The sequence below is a fragment of the Ips typographus genome, linkage group LG3 (genome assembly GCF_016097725.1).
Source record: "Ips typographus isolate SLU linkage group LG3, UJ_Ityp_2.0, whole genome shotgun sequence".
Lineage (NCBI taxonomy): Eukaryota > Metazoa > Arthropoda > Insecta > Coleoptera > Curculionidae > Ips > Ips typographus.
Window position 1 is genome coordinate 4,341,823 of NC_138424.1, and position 24,088 is coordinate 4,365,910.

Here is a 24,088-nt window from a genome sequence, read left to right on the forward strand (position 1 = left end):
CATGCCATTTTTTCCAGAGTTTATTAATAAAACTTCACTTCTTTACAACGGCATGCAATTTAAAAACATGCACAAGCTAATACTGAAGTCAATAGTTATTTACCTAACAAGTGCGGAAAGTGGTACTTTCCCGCACGAGACTGCAGTTGCCCGAACTCCGCTTTGCGTCGTTAAGGGCGGGAAAGACGCTTTCCGCATGTGTTAGGTACAACATTTTTCCTACGAGTATCATTTTCATTAAATTGAACGAAAATGTATAGTAAAATCACTAAAATGAAAGCCTCTATTTGCAAATTGATTAAAAGTGTATTCTTAATTGAGAAATTAAATATACAGTTATGGTTTTTTCATTTATATGTTTCTTTTTATTTTAAATGTTAACATTTCCACACTGGTGCGGTAAAGTTACTTTTTTGCACTCATTTTTTCTTTGCTTAAACATCTCATAAAAAGGTTGGTGAAAATGGGTATTTTTGCTCTACACAAATAGGTAAACTTCAAAGTTGCAGGTTTATTGTAAATTAATCTTGCAATGCGGAAAAGTACCTTTACCGCACTAGTGTGGAAAAGTACTCCTCGGCACTCAAATCAGATCATCAGATATTTGAATTGTGAGATTTGCTCGATGATTTTGTCCTGAACTACCAGCTTACATCTTACGGGACCTTTAGCAAAAGTTATGTTTTTCGTTTTTTCTATAGATATGGTCATGTTAATACTTATGTAACTTGGCTGATCTGGCAGAATTTGTGTAGTTGTCTCTGTAGATCGTCCTCCGCTTCCGCGAAAATAGCTGCATCATCGGCGTAACATAACAATTCTTGAAAGCAGGGAACAGGATTCTCAAGAGAAGTGCTGATAGAACGTGACAGAAGACTTTATAATGACAGGTTCCTGTCACATTCTGCATACCTTTCTTTTGATAACTCCCTTCCCTTGTTTCAAAAGTAGACACCCTGGGGCCTAATTCTTAAAAGCAGGAAACGGAATTCTCCAGAGAATTGTCGATAGAATGTGACAGAAGAAGCTGACAATGGCGGGTTCCTCTCACATTCTACAGGTCTTTCTATTGATTATTCCCTTCCCTCGTTTCAAGAATACGCACGTCAGATTGATGAAGCAGACTGGTGTATTAAATTGGATTGATTTTTCTTTTAGTTGGTTGATAATGAATATGGCGTCGGTCGTGGATCTGTTTTGTCTGAAGCCTTGTTGTTCTTCCCTGTTTTCCGATATTTCTAAAATTTTGATGTAGAGGATTTTTAGATGTTTTCCTAGTTCAGGTCCGGCATATTTCAGAAGTTCGTTTGGGATGAGGTCTGTCCCGGGAGCTTTCCTGTTTTTCATTTTTTTGATTTTTGCCATTACTTCTTCTTCGCTCGGTGTTATTTGATGTTTTATATCACGCCTTATTACGGCCCACGTTATTTTCCAATGCCCATTGTATACAGGTGTTAAAGGATGCTACAGCTTCGTTGTGCGCAGTTTTAGTCACAATAGATGAAGAATCATCATTGAATTCTACTTCCTGTGTCGTTTCTGCTACGATATCCTCATCTTTCAGTAGGATTGCATGAGCCTTTTCTTGGCTGCCAGTTAAGTTGACCTGACTGCCATCAGGCAGTTGAGCGCTTAGAAGTCTCACTTCTTCTATTTCATTTTGCAGCTCGTCCTCAGGTTTATTCAACTGTTTTGCCAAAGTTGCAAGTGGAATGTCGACTTCATCTAGATTTCCTTGGCGAGACATTAATGGATTCCACGACTTTCGTAATAACTCAGTATTTACTTTTTGCCATGCTTCATCAAGAGAAAAAACCACATCTTTGAGTGTTAAGCTTTTTAATGTTGTTGGAATATCAAGCTTCTACCACTTTCTTTAGCAATTTTTTTCTGTAGGACATAGGCTGAATTAGCGGGGTACAGTTAGGTGGTAGGATACATAACCAAAATTTGGTTACTGCTCTATAAGTTTTAGCTGACGCGTTTTTCCATTAGATGAAACGTACAAGCGAAAAAAAAATAAAAACCGATTTCTCGGGGGTAATATCCCTAGTGCATTTAATTTTTCCGGAAAAATTCGATGCACGAGGGATATTTGGTAAGATTATTTCCTGAGTCAAATAAACATTTTATTTTGATTAACTTTCAAGCTAGAAAGGGTAACACTATTCTTTATGTTGCTGTGAGGAGTGTGCAATTTTTTCGAATTTTTTTCCGGAAAAACTGCTGACAGCTAAGTTGACGGTTGTTAAGTGATTTTTCCACTTAAAATTTACGTTTGTTATACTAATTCTTGATAGCGATTGGTCAAAATTGATAGGAAGGAAATAATCATGTTAATCTCCTATGTCCAGGGTGTACTTTGCAAATTTACAGCTTGATATTACGGCCAATCGAATTATTACGGAGTGAAAATCATAAGGTAAAAGGAAGAGATTGGTTTCGCTGGATACCAGTACCGCTGGCGGTTGTTCAGAAAGCCCAACGCTATGGTACAGCGTGACGGTACTGATCGATGGCAATCATAGAACTCGAACAAAACAAGGCACAAAAACAAGTTATATTACCATAAAATTTCTTCGATCCGGTTATATCCAGTTTCGACTTCGGATTTCTTGACCTGCTGTGGGGTATAATTTATGACGGTTTAATTGCATTCTCAGTTATAATATCCACGGTTGCAAAGGAATAGAAAGTGTATTTGACTTACCTGGGTAGATACAAAACTGAAATGAAAACTGCCTTTTAAACTGTTTGAAGAATCATATGGTTATTTTTTGTACTGCAATCCTTAGTTTAGTAGTATACATCAGTGGCTCCGTAATAAAAAAGAAACAAGACAGGGTGTGCCAAATTGGTGATGCATTTATGGGGATTTTGTTTACCTTTAGATACAAAATCGGTTAAATGGGGAAAGTTTTAAAGAATTTTATGAACAACTCGTTTCCAAATTGGATTATCTTTTTTTCTAAAAAAATGTGAAAATGTGGTGTGGTGGGCTGAATTTTGGATTTTTTTTAATTAATTTTATTTCATTTTGTGGTACTTGTTTTTAACTTTGACAATAAGCAAATCCTGTGTCAGTTGTTTTCTATTAGAAAACTTTTTAAAGCCTATTTAAAGAAAAAAACAAAAAAACAAAACTTAGGGGTTTTATTTATTTCACAAATTCGCTACATTACACTCAATAGTTATTTTCGCGAACATTTTGAACATCTCTTACATTGAAATTAATGTTTTTTTTACATTATTTGTAAAATAAAATAATTTTCTTTTTTTAATGTTAATTTTTGTAATACATCTTAAAACACTTAATATTTCCGAAACAGTTGAAGATAGGTATGGGACATTGTACATGAATTATGTCTAGAATTTTCTGAAGAATCCAAAAAACTAATAATATACAGGGGGTTGTATTTAAAATAAGAAAGTTGGTATCGGCCACTGTCACATGACACACCCTATATAATTTTTTTTTAAATGCGCATCTAAAAATACAAATCGACGTGTCCAAGCGTTTTTCCCAACACGCTCTTATTTATTCGTTATCGAATTTATTCCATTTGGCTGTTCCACACTGTACAGGGTGGTCCAGTTTTAAATGTCAATAATTCACCCATCAAAAATCAAGTTGTCATTTTCCTAAAGAAGACACATACCTCCAAAGTTCAGTTTTAAAAATCGTTTTTTTTTGCTTCAATTATCAGACCGTTGGACCAATTTTGATCAAATTTGGAACAAGTACACTGAAAATAGTCAAAAAACAGGATTTTTTGACTAATGTTTGCTGGCGTTCAATTTTTTAGACTATTGGTAGTGTAAAACTGATTTGTTTAAGACTTATATCGTAGCATTTAATGGCAAAATTGTTTACTTTTATCAATGAAGAGTCTGAAACTTAACTTTTACTATAAAAAATAGTTTCAAAATTGATTTTTCAGTCTTAAAGCACAGTGGAGCGTCTAGAAGTCAATTTAATACTGACAAATCGTGAAATGGCATGTTTAAGCTTATGGAAAATGTAAAAATATTTTTTTAAGTCTGCTATGTCAAAAACTTGATAACCCTAAGACTCAATTTTCCAGGCTGAAAGTAGTTTTAAAGCCCTAAAAATAGTGCAGAGTTCTAAGAAAATGAAAAGCAAAGTGAAAAAACCTGAAGAGTTAGTCTTCAAGTCAATTTTCATGAATCTAATGGCAATATCCTGTATTTAAGACTATTTTCAACTAAATAATGATCAAGACTAAAATAATGAAATGTATTTTCAAATTATGAAAACTTCAAATGCAAAATTTTAACTTTTGATTTCACTTTTCATTGGTTCAGAGTCACTTTATGGTCCAAGTCAATTTTCAAGGTTGAAATGTGTGAATTTGTAGTAAAAAATTCTAGATAAAGTAGTTTTTCATTTCATTTCACTCAACTTATCTGAAAACTATAACTACTGACTACAAAGACAGTTTTTAAGCCTCTCAAGCCAATTTTCACAGTTTTCAAGTCAATTGTCAAGGCTAAAGTCTTTCAATTTGTGTGGAAACTGTGAAAACTGGTTACAAAGATAATTTTTAAGCTTCTCAAGTCAATTTTCACCGTTTCAAAGTAAATTTAGTGGTTTCTAAGTCAATTTTCCAAACTAAAGTCTTTCAATTTGTCTGGCAAGTATGAAAACTGGCTACAAAGACATTTTTTAAGCTTCTTAAGTAAATTTTCACCGTTTTCAAGACAATTTTTAAGTTGGGTTGGGTTGGTTTTGGATCTTTGAATGCAATAACTCAATTATTTCCTAAACGAAGTTTTAATGCAGAATTTTATAAGAGATATTTATTTTGTCTAATTGAACAAGTAAAGTAAAAAAACTGAAATTTTTGAAAAATATCCAGTGACACAGAAAACCATCTTTCTGTATTCACATCACTGGACAGTTTCGACAGACGTCATTAACATCAGTATGATCAGTATTAATTTTAGATGTATTTGTTCTAAATTTGATTAAAATTGCTCCTGACAGTTATGACAAGAAACCGATTTTTTAAACTGAACATATATGAATTGTATTTTCGTTGGAAAGCATTTTTCAGGAAAATGACATAATGTATATGTCAACTTATTTTTTGATGGGCTTTCGAATGGTGAATTATTGACATTTAAAACTGGACCACCCTGTATAATCGTATACGTAAATTAACGTATGATGTCAAAAATTGACCCCCAGCTTGACATTTAGACAACTGTTACGAGTACCCAAACAAAGTGTTCAAACAGTGTAATTCTACCGCAATCGCAAATCTACAAAATCAATTATTGCTACAGCAGATTATACTGCGTTTCTAGGGTATATTCGTAACAAAATTTTCGGGTAAATTAACACTATTAATCAGTATATCATTTTAGCTTTATCTAAAAAAAAAACGGAAGAAATCACATGTTCAACTAAAACATATACATTGAGTAACCTTCGCAACATCATCAAATATGCAACGAGATTCCCGTATGTCGTAATCAATAGTTAAAAATAAATTTAGTTTGCGTAATTCGACCCCAATAAGTCAAAAACAACAAAAAAGCGAGTTGCGCAAGTATAGTTTTAAGTAAGTTATCGCTTGTTTTGCTGACCTGCTAGATAACTCCCTAGGGCATGTTATCGAATGATACCATTACAAGCAACAATAGTCAGAATAATCCAGTAATACGGTACTTTTTTGTAATTCGATTGCAAAATGTTGAAATATGGTGAAATTTCCATTGCGGTTTAGAAAAACACCTTATTAATAAAACATTTATTCAACAAAACTGATAAAACATTCATACGTTGAAGATAAATACACTAGAATTCTAAATAAGGAAATTAAATCTCTACAATCCAAAAGGTTCTAGATTAAATAACTGTCGATTTGATTAATTCAGGCATCAGACAGAGCTGCTACACCTGGCAACACTTTTCCTTCCAACAACTCAAGACTGGCTCCGCCTCCGGTAGACACATGAGATACTTTGTCTTCAGTACCCCATTTAGCAGCACAAGTGGCTGTATCACCACCACCTGATAAAAAAAAATCAATGAAAACCAACCTACAACTAACCTTAAGTTCTCAATTACCTATAATGGTAATAGTTCCCCTTTGAGTGGCTGCTACGACTTCGTCCATAATTGCTTTAGTTCCATTGGCAAACTTTTCCCATTCAAACACACCAGCAGGTCTAAGGTTTTATGATATCAAGTCAAATTTGTCTCTAATAAGTGTATATCGATTCAACTTACCCATTCCACACAATCACCTTAGCTCGTTTGATGGGTTCTCTAAACAACTCAATAGTTTTTTGACCAACATCCAAACCCATCCAACCATCTGGAATACCACTTTCGACAGAAGCGCAGCTCGACTATTAGTAAAGACGATCAGTGTTTTTTAAAATAAAATACAGTAAAAATGCGACAAAAATTAAAAATTACTTCAGTTTACAGAGGGAAATCAGAAGATTTGAGCACAATTTTCAGCCTTATCTAATGCTGTTCTCCAACTTAGAAAATTCTGAGAAAAAAAGGTTTTAATACTTTTTGCAGATGTTGATATTCTACTGAGTGCTGTAAAACATATCGTTACTATTAATGAAATAGTATATTTTATTCGATTAAAAATCTATTGTGATAGGGAAAAGTACAGGGTGTCTAATCCTAAAGTCTACAAGGAATTTTCCTGTGCGGTGCATTTCCAAGTTTGTTTTTGGTTCTGACACTTTAATCTACTGTTTACGGTAAATAACTATAACTTAAATTATAACTAATAATAATGGTAAGTTGCTTCTCAAATAATCCTCTTTCAGCTCTACATACTCTTTTTGATATTAGTTTTCACTGTAAGTAACCTATGTTGAATAAAAGATGAATTTTTGCGTGCATATATCGAAAAATCAGTGGAAACATCACTTAGTGGGAATTTGTACGGCTAGCACTTGAACGTGCAACAAAATTTTTATACGAATTTAGAACTGGCAAATCAAATATTACTATTTGGAGAAATGCAGTGTCCATTTAGTCAAGTCTGTACTTTGAACAAAAAGTTTGATATGGTTGGTTCAAATTTTGAGCAAATTATACTTTTTAAGGTTTACATAATTATAGATGTTAGATTATAATATTCTATCGGGTGATAATTTCAAAAGAAAATAATTCTCAGTTTTGTTTCAAAATTTGTATGTTCTCTGCTTTAATACCTGTCAGCTTCCAATATTTTACCAAATGTTGTGCTGTGTGGGTGCAAAAATGTGCTGTTTTTGTTGTTGATTAATTTCTAATCCTGGGTGCACACAGATGAAGTTAAAAAAATTTCAACACCCTGTATTTCCTTAACAAATCATTTTTCAAAGGCACTTTTAGCTGTTTCTGTATGAAAGGTCGTGATTAAAGTCCTGCTATTTCCATATCATTCGAAATACCATGTAGGAAGAAAACCTTAATATATATAAACTATAAACCATCCTTGTCGAAAGCAATGATTTGCAATAGCTTTTTCTTTTGACAATTTCCATACCGGTATGGAGGTGTTTTTAAACAATAATTCTCTTTGGTTCCTAGAAAAATTATAAATGTCTCTAACTACAATACAAAAATGTGTTCTACGACCTTCTACAAAACCATACTACTTTAAGATTACGAACCTATTATTAGCTTTTGTCGCATTCGTAAAAAATTAAATTGCAAAGACATACCGCTGCATTTTCGTCGAACTTTTCGGCAGTGATAAAGTCAACAGGAAGATGCAACTGGACGTTGTTCGCCTTGGCCTTCTCCACAAGTTTTCCAACAATCTTCGCCCCTTCGGCATCATATAAGGAAGTTCCAATCTGGAAAAGGAAACAAAAGTATTCTTCTCTTCCAACGAAAAGTTTTATATAAATTCAATTTCACGTCAATTTGAAGTTTAAACTTTTAAATCACAACAAACATCAGTGACGTCATTTGACAGCTGGTCACGTGATAGCTGTTCCGATTTGCAAAGAAAATAGTCGCATACCTATTAAGCTCTCTAATGACGTAAAAATGCAGGCTTTTTTCCTGAACTTATTTCTTATAGCATTGCTTTCCATTATGACGTCTTTAACTGTTGGAATTAGGTCTTTTTTTGGTGTCAACAGTCAGTTCAATTAACTATCCTGTCTACCCTTCCGTGTTAGTAAAATGTATACTTTTTCCTTTGAATTACTTCATTTTTTTTTTAAATTTACACCCACTATAAGACGCAATCAAAAATCAAAACAAAACGGTCTGCAGTCTGTGAAGTTAGTTGCCAATTGAATCAAGTGAATAGTGTCAGCAGAAAAAGAATTCTTCTTTGTCAATGTAATTTTGCAAATAAAATTTAATTTACTAAGTAGCTTTATAAAAATAGTACCCAATTATTGATTGAATCATTGAAAATGATCTATAACACAGCGACTTCATAGTGAAGTGACCATTAGAAAACTGCAAAAAACTCAAAAAGACACAATTACAATTGAAACCTGTTAGTGCAAATACTTTCTTACATTTTTTTTTCATTTTGTGCACCATGTTTAGAACACCTTTTATCCCACCGGTGAAACATTAACACCCTATGCAATGTCAAAGTCAAAGATTAATTGATGTCACATTTGCAACTTTATGTTGAAAACCTTTTTGTAGTATATCATTAAACAGTTTTATTTTAAAAAGAAATTTATAGTAGTAGAGCAACATGTCACAATTCATTATAATGGAAACACCTTCTAATAGTTCTAATTGGAGCAACACACATAGAAAGAATGTATTTGGCGATCGGTGGTCAATAAGTCAATATAAAGCTATGCAAGGTAATCCATCATAAAAATATGTTTTTTAAATTATTACGTTAATCTTGATTGCAGGTTCACAAAACAAATATTTGCGATTGAACTCTCCCGTCTCCGCTCCTACCACATCTCTGGCAGATTACCAAAAAGTGGCACAAGAAAACTTGATCAAAATTAATAATAACTTGAGCAGCATGCTGCAAGAAACTTTTTCAGGAATAGACGGAATTTGTAAAAAAGTTCGACTATGTTTACTGGAGACTGACAAGTAACAAATCATAAATAAAAATTGTTCCTCAATTTATCACTTTCCAAGTAGGGTCCCGCAGAATACTATCACACCCTATGAGCCTCAAAACACTTCTGAAGAAACGAAACTAAACTCCGATTTATCTGAAAATGACATTAAAAGTATAGAAAAAGATAGTTCGCAAGAAGAACCAAACGATGAGACCCAAACAGAAGACGATACAGATGGAGAAATCAATGAAGAAACAGAAAAGTATACTCACAACTGCTGTTTTTCTGTTTAAAACTAACTTGCTTTAATAGGTCGAAGGGAATAGTTCCATTTTTTACTATACTTAATGCCCCTCAACCCACTGGAGTAAAATTAATTAAATCAATAACCTCAAAACTGGGTCTTACCGGGAAATGTACCTCTGAAAACTTTCAAAAAACAATGAAGAAAGTGGAAAAACTAACCAATTACGAACATGTCTTAACCTGCATGGTGGATGACATTAACAAAGAAATCGATACTTGCTATATGACCTGTCAGAAAATATCAAGTGGTCAATTGTCTAAGGTAATCAACAATTTCATTAAAAAAGCTTTAGTCGAATGCTTCACTTCTATGTTAGAGGAAACGAACAAGAAAATCTACCACAAATCACCGGGACAAAGGTGAAAAAGACAAATACACTTCACAGGACTATAAAATCAACAAAATAAGCTCCAATGATGATTGTCTTTCTGTCAACGATTTGAAAAGTGAAGAACAATCGACAACAATCAGCAAGAATAAAATTTGTTTAGTTTTTCCTTAATGTTTATTTAAACTTACTTACTTGATAATTTTTAGCATTATTAAGTCAAGTTGACTTTCCATGTGTGGAAGTGTACCGTAAAAGAGCTATCACCGACCTACATAGAAGGATGTTGGCCCAATTGGAGGCAAGCGACAGTTTGGTTTTTTTTCAGAAGCTAATGGCAAGGAATAGAAGATATTTGATGGCTCGACCGCAGACTGCGTATCAAGAAAAACGACCAGAAACGTAAGTAATTTCCTAAGTTTAAATAAATAACCAGAAACTGTTGATAGTCAGAAGAAACTTATAATAAAAGTCCCATTTTCTAGCACTTCTAAATATCAGTGTAATACGAATTGTTTTATCATTGACTAAGTTTTTAAGTGACTGAAACAGTATCTTAGTGTTTAGTTTCGGATCGACGAAAATGTCCTTTCCATTACTACATTAATGTGATGAAGTGATAAAGATACAAAGAATGGATCATATTTCCACCTTAAAGATAGACCATTACTTATTTGTCAAAAACGATTTATATCATAGAAACTATAGAAAGGAGCTAAGTAACGCAGGATGCATATGGACATGACTGGTGTATTTAGAAAATCTACCAATGTCGCACAAATTGCTTCAAAAGTGACAAAATTTAAAGATAGTAGTTTTTGAATTATTTCTAATTTATCAAATGCCTACGTCTAGCTAAAGTATCTTAAATTATCTTCATGTTAGCCGAGAGATGGATGGTATTTGTAACTATTTGTTGAAAGTACAGTTTTTCAGGGGCTACTAAAGTACTAACATACGCCCCTAGAAATTTGCCTCCAACATTAAATCGTTTTTTAAATTACTCGCATTACGCCGAACATAACCTTTTTTTGTTTGCAACAGAAACACACATTTTTATTACAACTAATTATAAATTAAGTACTTTGCAATATCTGCAATAACATCGACACAAAACACATTCAATTATCATTACGTGACTATCTCAAAGCACAAATCATAACCCAATTTTTGTTTAAATTTTGCCAAAAAAGCTACTCTCAGCTTCTGATCGAATCAGAAAGGGGAACTTTTATTTGCTAATCCACATTAAGAATAAGCATTTAGGTAATTCAAAGTTTAAAAAAAACTGAATAACTCATCGACGGAATTAATTTCGTCATCGAAGCCATCACTGAAATGAAAACAGTGTATTATCGTAAAACGTCGCTGAGAAATTAAATAATTTCAATATATTATTATTATTAATTCATTACTTGATAACTCGTAGACAAACAAAACGTGAAATGCAGTGATATGACAAGACATGAAGCACAAGGATTCGTTTTAAGTTAATTTTATATTGTAATAGTTTAACTACGATTTTTCAATTACCTTCTGAATATTTTGCTGTGTTAGTAGGTATCTCGTAACATCATAAATCAAATTGTTCACATATACAGGAATTCAAACTTTTTTTTATAGATAAATTATTTTGGATAAAGTGAAGACAAATTAATAAATACTGTTAGTCTTTTTAAAATACCTTGTCACTTATGAAGCAAATCATAATATGTCATAAAATACACTATTTTGAAGTGTCAACGCATAGCTGAAAAAAAGTGGCAATGAAAATCTGGATTAGGATCTATTTTTTTGGATACTGCAAGTTGTCAGAATTGCTATATATTTTTACTTTAGAGAACCTATGAAACGATCTTCTTCCTATTCGTCGAAGCAAATGCATTCAAAACCAAATTCAACTGGTTTACTGAAGATGTACGAAGGCAGCTTATGGTTCAAGCCACGAAAATCTGAGGTATACAAATAATCATGTTCGAATTATTATGTTTTACTGGGCAAAATTTTAGAACATAAATAATAAAAAACATCGAAGTAAAACCAGTAAATTCAAGAAAAGCAGCAAATTCCAAAATTGTATCCCACAAAGTTATACCATGACAAAAGATTCAACTAAAAAGAAAAAAGGTCGATCACAGGAAGACTCCAGAAGTAATCTTGATGACTGTTTAAAATCTCATTCAAATAATTAACTATTTTTATTCTTTAGTTTTTAATAATGAAGTGACTGTAACAAATAATCAGCCTCTTTCCGAACCAGAGAAATGCAAAATGCACTGGATGAGGGCCAAATATTTTCAATTAAGTCACAAAAAACTGAAATACATGGACATTCTAGATGACATTACCAAGGAAGATCTAGTGCCTCTTAAAGCTGAATATCCGAGAAGAGATCAGATTGTTAAAGTTACTATTTATAATAAAGTCCAAAATAACAAAGTTTATTTTGCAGACTCATGATGTCACTCACAGTTACTTGTATAAACTACTGCATGAAAAAGGGAAAAGAAATAAACGGATTTGGGAGCATTTACTCATTCCTGGCACTAAAAGAGGTGCCAGGGCAACCAACGTAAGTGGTCAATGTACCCTTTAGGGATAAATCCAATATTACTAATTGTAGTTAGATCCAAGTAGACGTAGTGATGGCGACAAAACTACAGTGACAGATACTAAAGAACTAGTAAGTTAAAAATGCAAGAACTTGCTTTAAAATCGAATTGTTTATAAAACTATTTAGGAGGACAACACAACGGGCTCAACTATTAACCAGGAGGAATTAAAATGCCCAAATGAATTGTTACAAGTAAGATTATATCAAATTACATAATTGAAGGGGTTAGAGGAAAAACGTTGTAACTAACATTTTTACTTATTTGTATTCAAAAATCAAAAGTAAAGTGAGTTAAATTAACTATTATTACTAAAAGAAAAAATAAGTTATAAGTTATAATAATAAGTTATGTCAAAAAAAAATTATTACGTTTTATACCCTTTTTGTTCTAACCCATTTGATTGTAAATTTAAAATCTGTACTGTTTTTCAGACTATAACTAAAAGCTGTAATTCAGATAAAGTGGAAATATTCCGAACACTATCCAAATACATATTTGCAGAGATGGATACGCCACAAATAAACCCAAATACTGTTTATACTGTGATGCCAGGTACAGTTTGATATGAACGTCAAGAATAGTTTATGCATAAAAATCATTTGTATTTAATTAACAAAGATCATTTTTGTACGCATTCTCTAGGCACATTTGCATGTAAAGACAATACAATGTTTTTCGAATTGATTCTACAAGCCTAGCTATTGTTCATCATAGCGCTTTAATCTTTGTGAAAGCTTGAAAACAGATTTTTTGAATCTAATCTAAATCTCTCTAATAGGGAAATTAAAGTCAAAAATTTTACAAAAAATTTAGAATTAAAAGGCCTTTATAATTTTTTTATATTTAAAAAAAATTGAAGTGGTCTCTAAATAAGATTTTTTTATTATTTTTGGCAATTACTAGATAAGACAACCCAGTTTTCTTTAGGACATTAAAGATTATCAGTTTCGAGCAACTGAGATATTCAAGACCCTTTGATCCTTACAATTGAGCTTGTGACTTTGAAACCAGACGTTAACACTTAAATTTGCTAACTACATTATTCACTATATTGCAAAATCAATCCAAGAATTAATTTTCCATATTAAAATTAAGCCACTGCTTTTGAGCAAGCATTAAACATGTCTTAATAGGAGTCAACTTTGGAATAACAGTTTATAAAACACGAATTTAGATACAGAATGTTACAAACTTAAGGGTGAGTATAGAAATCTCGAAAACTGTAAGAATTACATTGTGGTGCTGTGTGATTTACACAACTGAAGCCAATGTGGCAAATTTTATCCCAAAGTAGTAGTATCTCTTAACAGTCAAAATGACCCAAATGATAACTTCCAATGATTAAATTCCAACTATCAGAAATAGCAGGTTGTAGATAACTAATTCTAGGAGATTCTGGTGTTTCCAAATTACTCCAAGTTGGAATTAATTAAGCATCTGGATCTGGCTCATTCAAAAAATCTCATCTCATATTTATTTGGTTATTCAAAAGTTTTTGAATAACCAAATAAATAGAAAAATTCTAAACAATTAGATAATTATTTGTTCTTCTAAATAAGATATTATTTGTGTGACATGTCTAATTGTCTAATTTTTATGGTCTTTCAGCATTTCTACTTTGCAAAAATTAATTTTCATGTGTTTTTTACTAGCAATAGATTCGGAAATTTACTGCGAACTTCATAGACAATACGTTATTTTCTCTTTTTTCCTACTACTTCTAAAACAAATAGTGATAAAAAGGAGACCATTCTGGAGAAATGTTTTTAAATTAACCAATTGAAATGTTTATGAAAATTTACAAATAAAGTGCATATATTTATAATTTTATTAGTTCACGTGTTTTACGACAAAATAAGAATGGAAGAAACAAAACGTGAAGAACAACCTCCTCAAAAATTACAACTTGTACCAATGAAAGAAACAAAGGATAATATTAGAAAGGCGAAATGGATCAACGACTCTAAACAATCTAGACGTATGTTAGATACTTGATTAATATATTTTATTTTGAAAGTACTATTTCAGCTTTCAAGGTATCTTACGATCCGATTTTAAGAAAAATCGACAAAGAAATTAAAAACCTTACTAACAAACGGGAAGAGAAACCAACTGGTGGTGCAAAAACTCTAAAAACAAATTCTTGGTCACCTAAAAGTATGGACAATTTTAACAACACAAATAACAAGGTTATTAAAAGTGTTCTACAACCTAAATTTCAGATTTTAACGCCTATCTAAACAAAAGTCCTCAACGACAGTCGTCGGAGAGAGCCACAACAAAATTTTTCATTACTGAGAAAATAACACAAAATTCACAGTCAATGCAAATATCAGAACTTTTTAAAAGGTAATATTGGTCAATAAATTTGATAAACCAACATTGATAATTTACTTGCAGAAATGTAGACTCTCGCCACATGAAGCATTCCACACCGAATTCTCGAACTTCTGAGTTTGGTACAAGCAATCAACACCAAAATGAAAGTCATATAACCGTCAATTTGAGCACTAAAAAAGGACGTGCAAACGTACATCGTGAACTAGAAACAAAGAAAAGCAAAGACGTAAAAATATCTAAGATAAAATCTGAACAAGACAGAAAATTGTGGCAAAATAAATATGGAAAATCAGTAGGACAGAAGTTATTAAATTTCATTGAAAAACAACCTTCCACTTATCAACCACCAGTGCCTAAGTATGCATCTCCAAGTAAGTAGTCTTACTAAAATGTAAATATTATTTCAATCATTCAATTCATACTTATAGAACCTCTAAAAGACCCAGTGAGGCAACAGCAAATGTTAGAACAACTTACTACGCTGAAGCAGAAAAACGAAAACATACAAACAAATATTCAAAAAGCAATCGAAGTTATCGAACATAAAATGGTGGACATCCTGGGCAAGTAAGTACTTAGTTTTGATTTACAGACAATCTGATAACAAGACAACTGTTAAGACCCAGAAATACACAAAGCATAGACGCTTTTGATGTGATGGAAAAAGAAATTACAAATGTTTTAAGTTCTATGAAGTCAGAATCAAAGAGAGGGAACCAAAAGAAAGAAAAGACTATGGAACCTGGAAGTGAAGTGGAAAAGATTTCAGATGAGGTACGTAGTTAATCTAATTTGATTTTCAACATCTACAACCGTTTTGTTTAAGCTGTTTAAGAGACTAGATAAAATTCTCGAGTCTTCTTTGGCAAGTAGTAGTTCAGAATACAACAGTTTTGACAGTCCTGCTAGATCTGAAGTTAAAGAAAACAAACCTCAAAAGTCATCAAGTACGATAATTCAGCCTGTGAGTTGTGATATGGATCAAGTGCGTTTCAGGTATCACTAAGAATTAAAACAATACCTATATCAAATTCTATAAAAAAAATACCACTTTAGCTCGACTTCAGCGTCTGGAGAAGAAAAGTTTACAATTACAGCAATATCACCCAAACGGAAGCCTAAAAGATCAATGTCACCACAATACTTAAAAACAGACTCTACAACGAAAGACACTTCTGAAAATGAACTCAGCACCATTAGAACAGAACTAAAAAAGTTGCATAACGAACTACTTCAGAACGAATCTTCGGAATCCAATCCTGACAATTTGGAACCCATAAGAGAATTCGAATCCTTTAAAGAGGAACTGGTTCCAACAAATCAGAAAACAAACAAACCAATTTCTCACATACATGAACAAGTAAGAAATTGGACTTAGTTTATACAATTTTTAATTGGTTGGATGCAAATTTTAGATTGTCAATTTAGCTTTGATTAGCCCACGAAATGAATGCTCGGCAGGGGATCGACTAACAGTGACAAATCAGTTAAAACCCGACAAAGAGGTTGCTTGGTTGACCGGCAATGGGGATTCGTTCGATCTGTTGGAACCCGCAATTAGTGAAAGTTATGATTTTACAAAAAAAACAACAGATAAAGTTGCAGAACAAACTAAAACAGAGAAAATTGACAGATTTGAAGAAACAGAAATAGAGAAGATTGATAAATTGGAACAACCGGAACGTACGGATGTTGTGGAGTTATCTGAGTCGTACTTCACCCCCAGAACATCACCTTTACTTGGTCATCGTGTACCTACAGAGGTATGCTTTAAACCAGAATTAAACATTTTATGAAACAGACTTATTGCGGGTGTCAAAACATTTCATAAATACTGGGTTTCGTAATTTCATTAAAAAAGTTTAGCTTCTGCCTTAAATATAAGATAGTCAAAAATATAAATTAATAATAAACTAAGGCAAGACGTTAATAATGAAAGCAGTGCGAGTGAACTAAACCAAATATCTTTGTAATACAGAAACTCTAGTTTATAATATATTATTATTAATCAAAAGTTTATCAAAAAATCAATGAATACTTTAGTTAAATTCTATTAATATCTATTTTTCTAAACTGATCATTATTTATATCCAACTATCTCGGTTAAAAGCAAATCCATCATTTAATAAAAAGTAAATTACCTAATCAAATCAACTGGTATTTCAATTTTAGGATGTCCATTCGAAAACGAGCAAAGACGACCTAAGTGAAATATTTGAACTTAATTCTGGAGGAAGTAATAGCCCAGAAGAAATCCCAACTCAACAACCACAAGACGTTATTGAAGAAAATACCGAAAATTACGTAGACAAAAATGTATTCTGTAAAAATGTAGATAAGATAATATCCAGAGTGGAAAAGGTGTATAGCGAACTTGAAGAGATTGAAGAAGGTGTAAGTATAAATTTGGATAACATATGATTTGTTTGTTTACAGTCTCTAAATTGTTGTTGGTTGGATTTAAGTCAAAAAAAGTTTGTCTACCTTGAGCTAATCACCTTCAGCAGTAGATTTTTTTTTAATTACATTATCATTAGGTTACGTTTGCCCTCATTATTTTAGAAACCACTGACTGATTGTCAATAGTTCCCTCTTCTTACTGCTAATTTTGTGTGAATAACTCTGCACTATTATTCATTCAGATAATGATTGATTTGGTTAGTAGTGGCTGTAGAAAAATTTTTAAAAATGTTCTTTCTGTAACAGCTAAACTGGTCAGTAAATTATCATTCCGGTTACGTTTTTGCAGTTGCACATAAAAAGCGTACCCAAAAGTTCACTTTTTCTTCAGTAAATTGTTAATTTCATAGAAAATTGACTTTAAAAAAACATAATATTATTTTCCAACAATAGATTTAAAATAATGATACAGAGTGCACGCAAAGTTATAGGTCCTTTAAGAAATGCAAAAATAAGCAGAAATTTGTCTATCTACAAATATCGTCAGAGCTAGTTTTTGAAATACACAGCGTTAAAGTTGTACGAAAAAAAAAACTTTGCTAAGGCCTAATTTACAATTTTCTTTTCTTTAAAATTTTTTTTATGTTATCTATCTTTTTTTCTGGACTTTACATTATCAAATATGTTGAAAATGTCTGCATTATACAAGGAAATTACAGAAAAACTTTGCTTCTCTATTCAAAAGAAGCTATCGTCCTATAGTGTCACATCGGCCATAATAAGCAACGAGTAAGTGCCATTATTACTTGGAAAAAAGTTGACAACATATCCAATTCTCCATCACTAAACTGAATAATTATTTTTCATTGTTATTATCAAATTATGTATTTCATTTAGCAAAACTAGTAGGCCAGTAATTAATATTAATACTTCTCTATACTATATATATCTGCACCGTTTCTTAGATATTTCATAAAAATGGTAAATTTGTCAGCAAAACGGTAGTTTAAACATTAATTAAATTCTCAAGTTCTGAAAGGTTTGCTTATGGTTGAAAAGTTCAAAGACTTCATATGGATGAAATAGTTTAGTTTTTCTTTAATTGGGGTTAAAAGATTGCCATAAAACGCACTGAATCTCCATAAGACATTTTGCTTTACCAATGCCTTTAAAACAAAATACTAAATGTTTGTAAGACAATCCATTTACTTATAACTATGGTTCTTTAATTTGACTGTTAAACAGAAAGGTGAGATTTATTGTGAGCTCACTAACATTGAACAACAAAGAAATTAAACGATTATAGTATAAATTACCATTGATTTTTTGTCCAATTCGAAATTTATTTGAAGAACGTATTCATAGAAAACATTAGAACAAACATTTGTAGATAAACTTCACTATTAATATTCAAAAATTATTAAAAACTACTATAATCATTAAAAACTGGTATAATCAACAAACAACATCTTTAAAATCTATCGATCTATATTGGACCATCTTCGCTAAATAACGTTGAATATTTTCATATTGTTTTTTAGGTATCGATAGATTTCAGAAGAAACTCAATACCCAAAAAATTAATAGTCAATAAAACCCCTAAACTGATGGAATCTCAATCTGAGGAAACTTTAAACCCGCTTATAGAACCGGATAAACGTCCAAAATCAAATTACGAGAAAACCAGCTCAGAAATGTGCCACAGCCCATCTTATTTCAATGTACTGTCCTTTTTAGACACTATAACCGACTTAAAAGAGGACAACGTTGTTGAAGTTTATACGCCTAGGTAAAAATGCAATATTTATTTTTGCCGCATTTAATAATAAAATTCAAGTGTTGGTTTTGGTTAATAAATTGTTATTTGATAAAAGTTTTATTTTGTGGTGCGTGTTAAGTTGCCGAAATCTAAAAATAAAAAATGCATGAGTAGGTATGTTTTTGCAAGTGGTTAATTACAAGTTGATAATGCATTTTTAAATTTTTAGGTTTGGACGACCAAAGCCACCTTAATTAGAAAGCACTTTTACTCATAAAAACAAATAAATAGAGTTGTAGATACGGCGTATAAATGGCAAACTCCGTTGATATTATATCCCGTGACGATTCAACAACAAAGCACTTTGATAGAATGTGTAAATCTTCCTAAAAAGAAATCGGGCTGTCTCAAAAACCCTTCCAGTCACCTTAACGTGAATACAGTTTGGTCTAGAAGCAGACAAAAGGTGAGTTTTTTGCTGCAAAAAGAAGAGAAGGGAACCCAAGTAACCGCTTGTCCTTTACACGCCAAACCAAAGGTTGTAATTACCGATAAACCTGCCAGCGGTACCAGTAAGTAAAAATTCATAATTTTAAAACTACTACCCATAAATTGCTATATTTTAAGATGTAGCAACTCAAATGACTAAAGTGAATGAACAAGTCAAAGTTTATTTAGAACCCTCACAAAGCAAACTTAATGAAGACATATCAGTAAGTGACAATGCTACTTACCAAAGCACTTTGGAAGCTAGCGACTTATCTTCTGAAAATGCTCAGGTGAGTAAACACCTAAAACTGTCCACACATGACAGTAAGTGACATTATTTTTTTTGGCAGATGAACTTTATTGTCGATGATAGCAGGAAGAACGTTGTAGAATTATTTAGAAACAACGGCTGCGAGTCCAAACAATCAGAAACTGTAAAAGTCTTTTACGATACCTACCAAAGTCCAAATCCTAAAAGCAGTGTAAGACAATTTTTTTTTTTTAATGTGCCTCTAATATAAATTAGTATAACTTGCAGTTGCTCAGTGGGTCTTTTAACGAAAATTCCATATCCCAAGTCAAAGAATCTCTCAGCAAAACCTTAGCAATTAAAAAGAAGGACAGTCTTCAGAAATTCAGCGAACTAAATACCAAACTGATTGAAGACGCTCCCTTGCTTGAACCCTTAAAAAGCCTCAACCTTTTCGTTGACTCAAAACTACTGATGGAAGCCATTGAACATAGACAGAAACGCCGCGTGTTACGCAGGAAAAGTTTGATTAGTTTAAACAAGAAAGATGAAGAAAAAGTAATTCTAACTGAAGATCAATTTAACAATCGAAATGAGGCATTCCTGAAAGGAGTTTATGTGTTTGTGTATTTGTTTATGTTTACCGCCTTAAATTTGGAGTATAAATGTATTCAATAAATAAAAAATAAAGAGTCGTTTCACTTAATTAAAAAAAAAACTTACGTTCATGCCATTCAGTTCTTTAAGGAATGTGTAGGCCATGCCGCCACCAATAATCATTTCATTAACTTTGTCCAGTAAATTGTCAATAAGCTGGATTTTGTCTGCTACTTTAGCTCCACCCAAAATGGCCAAAAATGGTCTGAAAACCAATATTACAAAATTTCACCCAGATAATTATATCAAATATGCAACTACCTCTCTGGATTATCCAATGCCTTGGCAAAGTAGGCCAATTCTTTCTTCAGCAGAAATCCGGATGCTCTTTTGTCAAATCCTAAGTGACTACTAGATTAAGACAACTGAAAGTTAAACTAGACTAAATTTTACCTTCTCCCAACATCGAGGAATGTGCCCGATGGGCGGTACCAAAAGCGTCGTTGACATAAAGATCAGCGAGTTTTCTTAAACTGGCACGGAATGCCTTAACTTTCTCAGGATCCGCTTTAACTTTATTACCCGATGCGTCTACACCTTTGCCTAAATAATACAAACTAAAAAATGTTTAGTCAAAAAAGTTTAAATGTTTTTTTTTACCTTCTTCTTCTATGTGATATCTCAAATTTTCAAGTAGAATAAGCGAACCTGCGCAGGGATTTTCGCAGGCTTTTTCAACTTCAGACCCAACGCAATCGGGGAGAAATGTGACATCTCTATAAAGATGATGAATAAATTAAATCAAATATACGAATGGTTCATTATAACTTTAAGAGCGTCAACACGCCTTGTTTTTTGTCAATATTCTGGAATGAATTGTAGCTAATTGAATAAACTTTTATACAAATTTCAAAAACTGACTGGTTCATGGAATATAGATGTAGTTAATGTGTAAAGTAAGTTTTAGAAAGAAAGTTATTATCCATAAAAAAATAGGAAAATTTTGATTAAGTTGGCGTAAAAATTTGAAGATGTTAAAGTAGTTCCTGATGAACAACAAAGCTACCAATCGGGAAAAAGATAAACAAAATCAAGAAGAACATGCAGGTATGTTAATATAAAAAACATGTGGTGAAAGAATACTGCTCTTATAATATGCTTTATATTTTGTTTTATAACAAACAAATAATGTTTTATTATTTGATCAATAAATAAGTACCTGCTAAGAAGTTTCTTCAACTCTTCAGCTACCGGAGCTAAAGTGTATTTTGGGTTAGGATTGCCATCTGGACGTCCCAAATGAGAGCAGAGCACCACACTTTTGGCTTTCTTGTCCAGAGCATACTTGATGGTTTCAAGAGCTGCCACAATACGTTGATTGTTAGTGATTTTTCCTTCTTTCAGAGGAACGTTAAAATCCACCCTAAAATGTAATAATTAAAAATTATTTAATCCTACATTTATTGAGATATTAAAAATAAGTCAATAAAAATCAATGTTTAATAGTAAATAGAAAATTTGCTTCATAAATTGAAATAAACCAGATAACTTTCACCCTTTTTTAGTCACACTAAAGACACACACAGTGCAACTATTCGAACATGCAATTATTACGTGAGTAAGGTGAATTCCTGCTATCTACAAACAAGTTTCGACTTTTTTATTTAACCTTTTATCTATATTAAGTAGGACAGTGGTGGTCCAAGTTTGTTTTAAAAGAAAGAATCCGAATGATCATATAAAGTCATAGAAAAATGTCTTAATTAATTTTTCTTTAGCTTGAAGAGGTCCTTCTCCCAAAAATCGCCGTTATTTTTAATAGGTCAGGGAAAATTCAAATAAATTCAATAATATTGGTTTACTTTATGTTTCCTAAACAATTTGATGCTAGTTTTTACAGCTCTAATGTGCTGTAAAAACTACAAGACTCTAGGAGATCTCTTCTGTAACATGAAATTAAATGATAAAAAAATGCCTATTCTGATGCTGCAAACCTTTTATGAACAAATAAAATGCATATTGGTCACAATTGTAGTTATTATAGTAATAGTACCTCTACTATTCTTCTACTTTCTGCTAAAAATTTTACCATTAGAGTAAAAATCCCATAACTTCTTATTGACACATCCTTGCAACTCCAAAGTCATAGATCAAATTTGTTTTTATGCTCCATGAAGCGAGCAGAGCTTTTTTGACGTCACAATTATGTAATTTGACAATTGGTCAAGTTATAATTTTACCAAATTACGTCAAAAACGCTCCAACATCATTGATTGACTTGAGGGTGCCAATGTATGAGCAAAAATTGGCACACATGTATGCCATTTTGTGCCCAATTATTGGCAAATTTTCATGGTCAAAGCATTAACTGAAAAATGCTAAGAAACAAGTCCAAATTGAATAAACCAAGTAGTGTCACCCTATAAACTATTATTAAGACCAATACAGGCAAGTTTGCTTATAATGAACCAAGTTATAGTGAACTTTGGCTAAAAAAATAGTTTTTTGTTGAAAAATCATGCATAATACTACTTAGGTACTGCTTTTAACAGTGCATATAACAAACCAGTTTCATTTAAGTTTTAAGTTGGTTATATTCAGACATTACTGTATTAACCATATTTCGAGACATATTTGGTCCAAAGTGTAAAACTTGCAGCAGTAAGAATATCTTATTTATTGATTGTTTATTAAGTTCATATTACAAATTAGAACTGTTTTCTAGGGACCTTGGTCTGAAAAGTCAAAATACTCTTTACAACCCTCAAATATAAACTCTCAAGACATCAATCAGGAAAAAGTAAAGTAGTAGGAAGTTGAATTAGAATAGAAACATACAGAGTGATCCAAACTTAGTCTGCAATAATTTAACAGAGATCAACTATTTTTCCAAGCTGCTCAAGCAATACCAACTGCGGGTCTTTAAGGTTTACTGTATAGATTAGAAAGGAAAAATGGATGGATGCTTTTAAAATGTGAAGTAAATACCTAATAAAGTGTAGTCTCTAATAGAGAAAACAAAATAAAATTAAAAACGTTGACATCCCATATTTTAATAACAAAGTGTTATTGAACCTATCTTTATATGAATTTTTTGTCTTATTTTAGATCTAAAACAAGTTGTTAAATTATTGTAGGTTAATTCTGGAACCCCCATCAAAAAGACTTCTGTATTTGGCTCACACCAAAGAAAGTTTGTTCAGACAAGCACCTTCTAACTCTATAAAAGTGGTGTATCTGTAGTTTGTTGGTGTTGTAGGTACTTCATATTGTAGCAATTATAAAAAAGAACTGCTAGTTGCAATCAGGAGGACTAATCACAAGTCAAAACCATAACAAAATAGAATTGTTACAAAAAAACTTGTAAGACTGCATTAAACACTTAAAATTACTACTGGAGTTTACTTTTAATTTACAACCAGACTAGTAATGTAACAACAATAGGGCGGTTGTGGTTATGTTAACATTACATATTATACCTAACCAATCTAGACATAAACAACTTGTACTAATTATTCTTACCTAATAAGCACACGTTGTCCGTTAAGGTCCAAAGCATCAATAGATAATTTGTTGAAAGCCATTTTCGATGAGAATTTAACAGAAATTTGGGGTTTTAGCCGGTATGTGACACACTTAACTAAACTGAATATCACCAATGTCATTTGAAGGTCGATAGGATTTAGAATTTTTCTGAAATGACAGCGATTTGTTTTGACATTAAATTGACAAATCAAATAAAATATAAATATAAAATTAAAATATAAAACTAAAACGTCAGGTTGATATACCGGAGAGTTGGAAAAGGTAAATAAATCTAAGAAAAACAAGTTAATTAAAAAAAATTACGTGGCTAGATGAATTATTTTTTCATAAATGCAAGGACACTAAATCACGTGCTAACATATATCGGATGTGTAGTGTAATCACGTGATAAAGTGCAAAAATTGAAAATAGG

The 24,088-nt window shown here is 32.0% G+C and overlaps 2 protein-coding genes and 1 long non-coding RNA gene across 4 annotated transcripts; 1 reads left to right on the forward strand and 2 right to left on the reverse strand.

The window, feature by feature from the left end:
- Nucleotides 1-336: 336 nt before the first annotated feature.
- Nucleotides 337-1,719, reverse strand: LOC145725989 (uncharacterized). Its single transcript, XR_014177462.1, has 2 exons — nt 720-1,719; nt 337-665 (listed from the first exon to the last, which is right to left on the reverse strand). It is a non-coding gene; the product is annotated as an uncharacterized LOC145725989 (long non-coding RNA).
- A 4,043-nt stretch (nt 1,720-5,762) lies between these two features.
- Nucleotides 5,763-23,812, reverse strand: Pgk (phosphoglycerate kinase). Its single transcript, XM_081976709.1, has 10 exons — nt 23,653-23,812; nt 21,350-21,553; nt 20,791-20,906; nt 20,584-20,733; nt 20,452-20,530; nt 20,257-20,395; nt 7,708-7,842; nt 6,260-6,381; nt 6,098-6,198; nt 5,763-6,040 (listed from the first exon to the last, which is right to left on the reverse strand). Exons 1-10 carry the CDS (start codon nt 23,793-23,795, stop codon nt 5,901-5,903), a joined length of 1,329 nt encoding a protein of 442 aa, XP_081832835.1. The 5' UTR covers nt 23,796-23,812; the 3' UTR covers nt 5,763-5,900.
- Nucleotides 8,594-20,228, forward strand: LOC145727209 (uncharacterized). 2 transcript variants are annotated; one of them, XM_081976705.1, is made up of 28 exons: nt 8,594-8,826; nt 8,881-9,073; nt 9,122-9,307; nt 9,358-9,613; nt 9,669-9,837; nt 9,890-10,082; nt 11,520-11,637; nt 11,690-11,831; nt 11,890-12,080; nt 12,133-12,252; nt 12,304-12,363; nt 12,421-12,486; nt 12,727-12,847; nt 14,130-14,273; nt 14,324-14,452; nt 14,518-14,644; nt 14,696-15,006; nt 15,064-15,202; nt 15,256-15,409; nt 15,462-15,631; nt 15,692-15,995; nt 16,051-16,398; nt 16,808-17,029; nt 18,577-18,824; nt 19,086-19,366; nt 19,422-19,573; nt 19,634-19,765; nt 19,822-20,228. In XM_081976705.1, the coding sequence occupies exons 1-28, from the start codon at nt 8,712-8,714 to the stop codon at nt 20,209-20,211; spliced, it is 5,181 nt and encodes a 1,726-aa protein (XP_081832831.1). In that variant the 5' UTR covers nt 8,594-8,711; the 3' UTR covers nt 20,212-20,228. The 2 variants fall into 2 exon arrangements, with proteins under 2 accessions (XP_081832831.1, XP_081832832.1); XM_081976706.1 differs by having other exon boundaries at nt 9,125-9,307.
- Nucleotides 23,813-24,088: the final 276 nt, after the last annotated feature.